An 11,057-nucleotide genomic window follows, 5' to 3' on the forward strand; every position below is an offset into this window, starting at 1 on the left:
TTTCCAACACTTCCATCCCCCTATGCAATACAGAGAAGTTTACCTACCACAAAGGGATCCATCTAGAAGGATATTGAAGATTAGCTCTGCTTCAAGAAGCCTTGCCATGAAGAATTTGTCAAACTGGAAGAATTAATTTCGAAATTTCTTATGTAAAACTTCAATTTTATATCACTGAACTATAAGATTCTTGATATTTCCTTGATGTACTTTACAAACATACAAGCATAAAGAATGGTAACAAAATAACTAAAAAAAAATGATTTACTTATATATAAATAGATAATATAGAGTCTTTACTCTTTATGTACATATACTATCATTGAGAAGTACCTGTTTCTAATTCCTGCCATTTAAGATCCATATAGGCTTATAAAATAGCATTTAGGAATCCCCAATTCAATGCCCCAAATCAAATTTCTATACGAATAGCTTTACAAGCCTTAGTCCATCTTCTTAAACTTGTGGTAAGGCTTCAGAGTTTTGGGTGTTTAAACTGCAAGTGTTTGTGGGTTGAGGAGCCCTTATTGTCATGCTCTGTACAAAGGCTAGCATCTGCAGGGGAAAGATGAAACACAGCAAATCAATTTGAGTTCACATGGTGGTGAATTTGTAAGAATTTTTCATATGGTATAATATTATTTAAGTGATTTTAGTGCAAGGATATGACTGAGTCAATAAGTGATTTAGTCGGATAGGGTGACTTAGATATTTAGTTTGGTTTTAATTGATCCGCCTATAATGATAGCACATATGCTTCTAAGTAAAATGGTCCTTAGCTTCCACAACTCCTATATTCGGAACATACTACACTATCTAGTATTCAAGAGTGGTAGACAACACTATTCCAAAGGCTACACCAATGAGATATCAACTATGGCTAGAGACATACCAATCATTATAGAGTGTTGGGTAGAGGCGGGTGAAGGGTTATGTCGAGCAATTAGTGCATTAGGAGATTGTTGGGCGGTGGCTGGTGAAGGGCTTAGTCTAGCACCCTGCCTCTCGAAAATGTGGTGGTGGTATAAGGAAATAAAGTTACACATTATTCACTACCCGCTATAGCTTTTGACGTAATGGTAAGTGCTTGATCTTAACAAGTGGTACGGGTTCGAGTCGGTGTTGAGAGGGAGAATTGCTTGGTGGAGACCTGATGAGAAGCCACTCCAATAATTGGTGGCTAAGAAATTTTTAGATGGATGCCAGTGAAGGGTCAAATCCAGCAACACATAATACAAATACGACTCTCATGCATGCATGAAGCAACACAATAGAGTATGCAAATTCACTCACCGCAGCCAATCCGGCAACCATAATACTGAAACCAGGGAAATGGAAAGGTGCATCATCGGAGAGAAAGGTAGCTGAAAGAAAATTAGGGTTTTAGTTAAGAAAATCTATTTTATTTTTTAAAAGAAAGATGAATTGAAGTTCAAAATTATAGGTTTAGCTTACCGGTTAAGGGACTAAAAGCCAATGGAGAAACTATGTTGGCAAAGGAACACAAGCCTGAAATGCATCCTTGTACCTTTCCCTGTAAAGAGGAAAGCAAAGTAAGGTAAGGCATGTCACCCACTTAATTAACTAAGGAAATATTATTTGTACGTTGGATAATATATAACTAAATTACACAAAAAATATGCTAATGCATAATAGGGAGTTAAAACTTAAAACTTAAAATTCATATCGGAAACTACCTGCTCGTTAGGTCCAATTTGCTTTGATGCAATGCTCCGTAACTGAAAATATATAGAGTAACTCTTAATCAAATTCTAACTTAAAGTTAAAGACTAATGCTAATTGGCTATAAGGTCTTCGACTTAGTGAAAAGGGTATTTTTAGAATTAGAAAACTTACACAGGGCATTGCAAAAATAGCTAGAACAGAGATCAATGCAGCGACATAAGGAACCTGCACGATTTAATTGTTTAATTTTAGTGAAATTGAAATTTTGATTTTTACACTTAGTAAAGTGAAACATCACTATAATTTAAAAATCAAAAATAAAATTAATTAAAAGGGAGAAATAACATACCCAGAAGGCCCATGCAACGCTGTAAAGAAACATCTGCATTTCAAGGTGAAAAATAAGTAAAATATTTGTACAGAACAATGGGTTACGACTAGGAAAACAATTAGAATAGTGGACCGTTTCAATCACTTTATCAAAATTTGTTTGTATAAGTTTAAAATGATTGAAGTAGTCTATAACTTTAATAGCATAAAGGGCTAAGTGCATACATGAATAGCGCTGAAGAAGAGCCCAATTGAGAGCAGCCTTTCTTCTCCGACCGCAGGGACCAACAAAGGCATAAGAACCAGCTGCAACATTTCCAAATGAAGACCAAAACATAAGACAAACCAACAACAATACAAGACGGGACAACTCCTGCCAAATTGATCTGACAGTTGATTTTAACTATGAAATTACAACTTTGACTCGAAGCCTATTGGGCTTTTCGATTTTAGCTGGCGGGGTTTATTCAGTGCATACTCTTGAGTAGTGATTGCGGGTTTTCTTCGTTACTAAAAAAATGATGATGCGAGATAGATATGTACCTGGGATATGGCCCCAGCAACACCACCAATTATCATCAAATCAGCAAACTGATTTTTGTCGAAGTGGAATTGCGCCTTCAAGAAGTACTGCACAAGGTTTAACGAAAATTATTTCGTAATTCAAACCTTGTGGTGTCGTTTCTTAAACCCCGAGATAACGCTACAAATCTTCTCTGTTTTTTTCTCTGTCTTTTATCCATCAAACAAACAACTCTCAGAATTCTTTTGGTACAGAAAACAACATAGCCTTCTTTCCATGTTACATTTTGCAATTACTAGAAAAGAAATACTAGTTTAATTCAGCAAATTATATCATACACCAAGGTCCACCTTGTATTGTAGACACAGGTCTAAAATGACATTCAAATTATATGACTTTAGTTAACTTATTATGTAACTGCACTAACATATTATGTACGAATGTACCTATAAATAGAACGAAAGGTGTGTAACATATTAGCCATAGGTACATAATTTATTAATTATAAATACATAATATGTTAATCTGAATGTGGTATAACAATTGGTTTAATTCATGGATGAAGTGAAACTTACAAATAGAGAGGCTTGCAGGCCAATTTCTGCAACATTTGTGAGGACTGAAACTATAGCTGCTTGTAAGATTGTTGGGCTGTAAATTAGAGAAAAACAGTTGGTGTTAAGACTGTAATTTAACGTAAATTTAATATGGGATTAATATCATCTAAGAAAAATTACCTCGTCCTTAATAAGCACAGTACATCGTTGAACGAAGGCAAGTTTCTACAAAACTGAAATGGTTTCTTGGGAGCTTTTTCCAGAAGACAGTCTGTCTCGGTTGCTTTTGCTGAAGTGCTATCCTTCACTAAAGACTCTGGGAGGAATGTCTTCATGTATATCAGAGCTAATACCGCCATTAAAGCAGCGATCTTTACATAAATATATAAATAAATCAAATTAATATTAAAAAAAGAATTATATGAAACCTATAACTTCAGTTTGAACGCTGAGAGAGAGAGAGAGAGAGTGAGAGCTGACTTGGAAGGTAGAGGCTGTAGAGAGAAAGCGAGCAGAGAGATTTCCGCAGACAAAAGCAGTGGAAACAATGCCGGACATCACTCCGAAGGCGGAGCCCCGCCGGCACTCCGGAACATTATCCGCCTGAAACAGGTTTTCCAAACTCATCATCTCCTCTAGACATTCCATTAAAATTAATTCAATTTTAAGCAAGGTTGCAGAAAGCGCTAGGCGCTCGAGGAGCGTAGCACCTAGGCGGCAGAATAATCCGAGTATATCATTTCCACTTTCCCACTCAAGATTAGGAGTTCTTAGATTGTTATAATCCCTAAATTAGTCAACTGCATATCTTATATAGTTAGTTGAGTACATGCCTAGAGAAATATAGAAGATGAGTAGTCAAGCGGGCAAAAAAATCACTCACCCAAGTTGAGCGCCAACTCGGCCATTGGGCACCAACTCAATCGAGTTAGGCGCTCAATTCGGCCGAGTTAGGCGTCCAACTCGGGCCTAGGGCGCCTAATCGGTCAATTAGTCGGTTAACAAACTAAAAGTCGCCTAGGGTTCAAATCGCATTGGCCTAGGGGCTAGGCGCCTAGGCTAATACATGTTAGACGGTTGTTTTGATAATCACAATATTAGAATTTTGATTCTAATGGCAGTGAAATAACAACCAGTCAATTATAGACAATTTATATTAGTTTATGTTTTTGTTATTCTTTTTTACGGACTATAATCAAAATGTTAACTTTTATTCAATTTATATCCTCATATTGTGACAATAAGTTTCTCTCGTCACTCATATTTTAACTACATGTCTTACGAATACTATTTAAATTCAATTCATTACAAGAAGGGGAAAGGATGAAAGTAGTTGTTGCATACCACATAAGCAAGAGCTATGCACTGAACGCTTCCGTCGCAGACCATGGCAATGAGGGTTCTTAATATGTAGTAAGCATAGAAGTAGTACTTCGACCTGCTGTACGCCAATATCACTGTTCACGCATACAGTGCACATTACCATATTAAAATTCATTATTTAATATCACATTAATTAATTAAAAATAAAATTTTTTTATTTTTATTGACTACTAAAATATTAGTAAATTCCACTACGAATAATAAATATTATATAATAATAATAATCTTTTGTAAGAGATGTAATGTAACTTCTTTTAAAAAAAAGAAATAAATTCATGACAGGGACAAGGTAAACTTTAATTTATTGTGAAAAAGAAAATTAAAGAAACATCCAAAGAGAAGATAGAGTGGAGGCAAAGAAAGGAAATGTCTAAAGAAAGCAACATTCCATCTTCTTTAGCGCCCAGAATAAAGTTCCTAAGCAACATTCCATCAAAATAATAAATAAATCTATCTGCTCCTCTTACATTCCTTACTATATTTCTCCTAAGTTACTTCATCAAAAAGAAAACCCAAAACTTTTGTAGTTTTGTGATGCAAATATGGACACGAATACCAATACGTAGTAACCTAGCTTTATGTGACATTTTAACTAAGTATTTCTTCCATTTTTGACACATCATATTACCATTTCTATTAACTTTTACTTTTATATAGATATCGTAACTTTTAACACCCTGATTCGCTATAATACAGATTATAAAAAATTAGCACACACAGATAGCTCAAATAATGGTTTCTGAATGGTTAATTATGAGTAAGACGCAAGATTGAGCATTAACAATCGCAGTGTAGACTCCTTGAGGGCACCAGAGGAATTTCGTTTTTTATAGGCAAGACTATAAAATAAAAATGTTGAGATATTATCTTCTTTTTATGGAATATTAAAACCTAATTATATAATGTGCACTTTCGTTGATTTTGATGTGAAAATTATATTCCTTGAAGGGGGAGGTAAAGCGAAGAAAAGAAAAGAAAGAAACAAAGAGAAAAGGTTAATGATACGATGGAGATTGAAGCTAAGATTAAGGAAGATACCAAGTGGGAATATAGAGAGTGCCATGGGTATAGTCAGCATGGTTTTCCTCCCATATGTGTCGGATAGATTCCCTACCAATGGCATCACCACCAGCGATCCCAATCCTATTATCTGCACAACTCACATACAAAAATAATTATAATTAATAAATAAAGGCAAAAACTTGTGTGAGACCGTCTCACAATGAGACGGGTCGGGTCGGGTCAAGATGCAAATGTAACACTTATATGCTCAAATGTAATACTAATCAGGAATAAATTTTTTGTTACTTATTAGGATAAATGTAATACTTTTAAGGGAAAATACAATACTTTTACATTTCGATTTAAAAGTATTACATTCTTCCTCAAAAGTATTATATTTGCCCTTATAAGTGAGAGGTACTTGTCAACATTACTTATTATGAAAAATGTATTACTTTTTCTCTTATAAATAACAAAAATTGTATTTTTGATTAGTGCTATATTTGAGCATATAAGTGTGAGATTTGCACATATAAGTATGACATTTGCATGGTATTTTGACCCGACCCGACCCGTCTCACGAATAAGGATCTGTGAGACGGTCTCACACAAGTGTGACCCATAAATAAATTATTACGCAGAAGCAAAACTTATCCAATTCAAACAGTTATATATTATATAGTGATTGGATTTTCTTTATTGTAAGAAAGTCAGTAGTACTCAAAAAAATTACATGCATTGAGACTCGAGTCCACCACCCCCTTCTATATATAGAAGGGCAATCACTCCAATCAGATGCCACTAGACCAAGTATTCGAGAATTGAGTATAACATAGGTAAACTTGAATTCAGGATTCCACTAGACTCTCTGAGTGTGTTTCGAGGAGACGTGTAGAATTCAACAAGACTTTTAATTTGTTCTTTAATTGCCGAATGGGTCCCAATAGTGGACTACTCTGCCTTTACGTTTCCTTAATTAGATTCGATATGGATCGAATTTAAAATAAACTTCATATATTTAGTCAAAAAACGTACCATAAAAACAATTAAATTTAAAATACTTTAAGAAATTAATAAATAATAAATTAAACAGAAATAGTACTACACAAATACTTGTACACACCAAATTCAATCGCAGGTAGCTTATCAACAATATTCGAATTCTTATATTATATATTACTATAGTACCGTACGAACATTACTTTATCATTTTTGGTACTAACTAAGTGAGTATTAAACACAACTAACTATGAAAAACACTCATTAATGGAGTCCTTTTTAAATATTAATTTATTTCAATGCACGGAACAATATAAATATATGTTTCATATTTAGAAAATATGTTTTGAAAATTTTATATAAGCCCGAACTACCCTTACCTATACCCACAACTGCCCTTGGACTATCGATAAAGTTATAAAAGGCAATTGCAAATTAGATAATTTGCCACGTGATAAAGGGTATCAAACGATCATAAGATAAAAAATAATAATAAAATAAAAACATAGGGACATTAACTAAAAACCAATACCTAGTACAGAAATTTGATGGCGATATGACGATGAAAAGGAAAAGGCGGTAAAAGCCGGTTAATTAATTACTATACAATGCACTTTTTAATAGAGGAAATTTCGTGATGGCGCATTGTAGCATGGGAGCGGAAACTTCCCCGACAAGGACAAAGGAGTGTTTGAAGGAACATGCTAAAGCATACGGTTGGAATTAAGTGGTGGTACTGGGCCCCCGCCGCAGGTATATATTCACCCGTAAACTAATAATGTTTTCGCACAATTTGATAATAATTATAATATATCAGATTCCACCTTAAAATTACAATACCCTCTTTCACAAATTGTTTGAGTTATATTTGGATGATTTTGAACTAAAGAAATATAAAGATAAGCGTGCGCGTATTAATAATTTATATTTTGAATATTATAGGGGAAATACATGAGAATATATCCATTTAGAGTATAAGTAATATACAATAGGACTAAAAGATGGCCATTGGGTATCCACTATACTAACACATATAATGCATGCCCACCTTTCAAATACTTTGACATGATTGATTAGATATAGTGTATCACTCGAATATACCCATGTTTTAAGTGGGAATTGAAATAATTTCTTTGAACAATAAATCCACATTTTATAACGGTTTGCTTTACACATAAAGATTGATAATTTAAAAATATATATGTATATCTATTTCTCAAGGTAGAGTTTAAGAATAACACAAATTTGATGTGTTTAGCAACACGTAAAATTATGCAGACTTTGTTAAACACAAAACATTAGGTTATTATAAACATTATGGGATATAAGAAAACATCTTTAAATTACATGTGTGTAGTGTAAGTGGAATTTTGCCGAAAATGACAAGGAATCATTTTCTTAGGCAGAAATGAAGTTTTGAAGTTAATATATATGAAAAAGGATGGGTTTCGTTCTCATTCAATTCTTTAACTGCTTAATGATGAACAGTGCACATGGTATGGAAGATAGTAGCTAGGCTTTTAATTCAGATGAAGTGTAAAGAGCTGAGGATGATGATATTGTATATATGACAAGAGTAAAGAAAGTAGCTAGTAGCCAGCATATATAGGTAGTTCAGTTTGTTTTTGGGTGGCAAATTGTGGGTAAGGACAAAAAATTGAGCTTTGGTGGTTACAGTCAATATTGTGAGCTTAATGTGAACACTAAACACTGGTCCTCCCACCACCACCATCCACCTCCACAAATTCTGTCTGGGGCTAAGAATTTTGTGTTTTGTGGGTAAGATTAAAGAAAGGAGTAGTACATACCGCTTGTTGAATCCCGGTGAGGTAGATAGCGAGAGAGCATTCATCTTGTCCGGGGCAAACCGCCGCGAGGGTAATGTCAGTGATCGCCGGAATCACCATGAAAGCCGAGAAGCAGCTGAGGAACGCCGTCATGAAGAGGTGGCTCAGCCCTGCCGGAACCTTTTCCATTATTATCACCTCTTTCTCTCTCTCTATCTCTCCCTCTCTCTGTGATCAGTCACAAGCGAGCTAAGTGACTTCAAAGCCAAGAAAGCGCTAGGTAACCAAATACGGTCCTGAAAGAGCTAGAAGTGTACAGCATAGAATAGAATATTTAAAAACACCAAAAAGGACAGCCAGAATAAATAAATAGATTATAAAGAGGGTTCAACGAACAACAGTGGGCAGGCGAAAGATAATTGCTTTATTCTGAGTGTACAAAAGTTTAGGTGGCGATGGGCACATTATATACAAGGAGGGAAGCTAAGGGTTACACAAGTCAAAAGAGTAGCGAAAGTGCGACGTCGAAAGGATGCGTAGCTTGCAAGTTCCTCATCATGCAACACCATACCCCTCCTTGCTTTGGGTAAATTGTCACGAGATAATCAAAACAAAACAAAACAAAAATATAATAAATATGTTTAATTAATTATTAAATCATAATTGCCAAAGACCTTGTGGTCTAGTGGCACCCGATTTACACTCCCACATGGATGATGGGAGTGGGTTCGAGCAACTGTTGACTCCTTGTGCTTCAGTAGGTTGAGAAAGTAGCTATGAACAGATACTACAGTGTAACAGAGTCAGTAGTACTCAAAAAAAATTATTAAATCATAATTTGTTTAACCAGTTTGATTGGCGTGAGCAGCCGTGCACTTTCTTGATCACTTAAGAGAGAAGGTCGATCAGGAGTTTGAATCCCCAATACAAAAATCAATGTCATCACTTTATCCCTTAATTGGGTTGATCCGATACAGTATAGTACGGGCTTAAAGGTATCTTCTACAGTCCTTAATTAGACTGACCCAGTACAGTATAGTACAAGTTTAAAGGTGCCTCCTACCGTCCTTAATTGGGCTGACCCGGTACAGTATAGTACAGGGCTTAAAGTGTCTCCTACTGTCCTTAATTGGGTTGACTCGGTACAATATTGTACAAACTTAAATGTGCGTCCTACAATTAAGGTCTGCTTAGCACAACTCATAATATAATTTTTTTTTAAAAAAATCATGATAGGTTTAGAATGCGTAGAATGTAGGATTACGCTTTGAGGCGTACAAGGCTGAGCCAAACAGACCTCTCAAGCTAGCCTCATATTAACATTTGCATGATATATTTTGGGCCCCCACCACTCTTTTTCTTTACCATTCCTACACTACTGATACTATTATTGTACAATGTTGATGTCATAGTACATTATATTGATGCTATAGTATGCTGATGAGAATCATATGGGATCGTGTATATTCCTGGCATCCTCTCGTCACCCATGGAATGGAATTAGGGGAGAAAAAGACCATAAGAAGAAAAGCTAGCTTAGCTAGCCACGCATCTCGATCTAGTATCAATGGTTATTAAAGCTTTCTTGTTGTAGAAATGACGTTGCATTTTGGACCTAAGAGTGATAGCCTATTTGGGTCGCTTGGTTCAATTTGAGATAAAATAACATTTTCGTGAATCTCGCATAACCTAAGAATGTGAGGAGAAATCACATGTATGTTACCTGCATGGGCAGCTCAACTGGTTAGAGGGGTGAAGTTTGGGTGAAGAGATCAGGGATCGAGTCGGAATATACCCCGGTATGTCGACCAATACGTACTAAACATTTGACCAAATCCAACCCCTCGGGTGAGGACACTTTCCCGACCGACCTGACCTGGAGCATTGTTTCCCTTATTAGCTTAATGAGCTCTTGCTCTTATTCTATCGCGCTCGGCTAAGGCCCCGAGCCCTGGATGGTCAGGTGTTCCACTGCACGTGGACACTTTTCTTTAGGCCTTCTCCCGGCATGTGTCGCCCTCTAACCTCTTATAAATATCTGGTGAGACGCTTGTAGAATGTGACTTTTCCCAACTCTCTTTCTTTAGAATATAGTAGAAGGTGACTGTGGTTCTCCCAAATTGAGAAAGTATATATGGGCAGATACTACATTGTAATAGAGCCAATAATACTAGTGCAATACAATTTTTAAATTTGTATGGTATCAAAGGTGAACACATGTAATACATACTAGTATACTACAAGTGTTTACGAATGTTGTGCACGTCACCATATATAGGAGTTTCGTAGACTGAAATTTGTATGGTATTTCATTAGATTAGGGATCTAACTTCTACAGAATAGTACACGGACTGGAGTATATTTTTTTGACATTACAATCTCAATTTGCATATCAATCCATAAATCAAGGATTACATGGACACGCACACATCGAGTAAGAGTCCAAATTTTTTTGGAACAACTCGAATCAAATTGGTCAGATAATTAGTTCGATAAGACGATAACAACAAAGTTTCAAATTTGACTTTTTATAGGAATGAGCTATTGACCTAGCTTTATTGATTTAAGTTAGTTAACTATGATCAACTTTTGAGTAACTGTTGCTGTTTTCTAGCTTATAAATAAAAAACTAAAGGAAGAATATCTGATTAAGCCATTCAAGCAACACATTATTACCAAACTAATTAAAATTCTTAGTATCAAATTAAACAAATTAAATTCGAGCATGTAAATTTGTATAAGTTGTGTAATCGACAAAATATGTATCACTTTTCATTTTTAAAAATCCAC

General features: G+C 35.3%; 1 protein-coding gene across 1 annotated transcript; it reads right to left on the bottom strand.

Moving 5' to 3' along the window:
• Positions 1 to 175: 175 nt before the first annotated feature.
• On the bottom strand, positions 176 to 8,689 carry LOC116006149 (hippocampus abundant transcript 1 protein). The gene is made up of 14 exons (XM_031246431.1): positions 8,289 to 8,689; positions 5,518 to 5,629; positions 4,441 to 4,553; positions 3,577 to 3,699; positions 3,277 to 3,467; positions 3,115 to 3,190; positions 2,560 to 2,646; positions 2,242 to 2,322; positions 2,036 to 2,068; positions 1,858 to 1,911; positions 1,698 to 1,739; positions 1,456 to 1,534; positions 1,294 to 1,364; positions 176 to 555 (listed from the first exon to the last, which is right to left on the bottom strand). Exons 1-14 carry the CDS (start codon positions 8,454 to 8,456, stop codon positions 457 to 459), a joined length of 1,329 nt encoding a protein of 442 aa, XP_031102291.1. The 5' UTR covers positions 8,457 to 8,689; the 3' UTR covers positions 176 to 456.
• Positions 8,690 to 11,057: the final 2,368 nt, after the last annotated feature.

The sequence above is a fragment of the Ipomoea triloba genome, chromosome 15 (assembly GCF_003576645.1).
Source record: "Ipomoea triloba cultivar NCNSP0323 chromosome 15, ASM357664v1".
Classification (NCBI taxonomy): Eukaryota; Viridiplantae; Streptophyta; class Magnoliopsida; order Solanales; family Convolvulaceae; genus Ipomoea; species Ipomoea triloba.

Bases quoted from the DNA above. Each gene is read 5' to 3' on its own strand.
- LOC116006149 (XM_031246431.1), bottom strand. From the start codon at position 8,456: ATGGAAAAGGTTCCGGCAGGGCTGAGCCACCTCTTCATGACGGCGTTC. The intron at 4,554-5,517 runs GTATCTTCCTTA...ATGCGTGAACAG, and splicing joins ACTCTCTATATTCCCACTTG to TGATATTGGCGTACAGCAGG. The intron at 1,740-1,857 runs GTAAGTTTTCTA...ATATATTTTCAG, and splicing joins CTATTTTTGCAATGCCCTGT to TTACGGAGCATTGCATCAAA.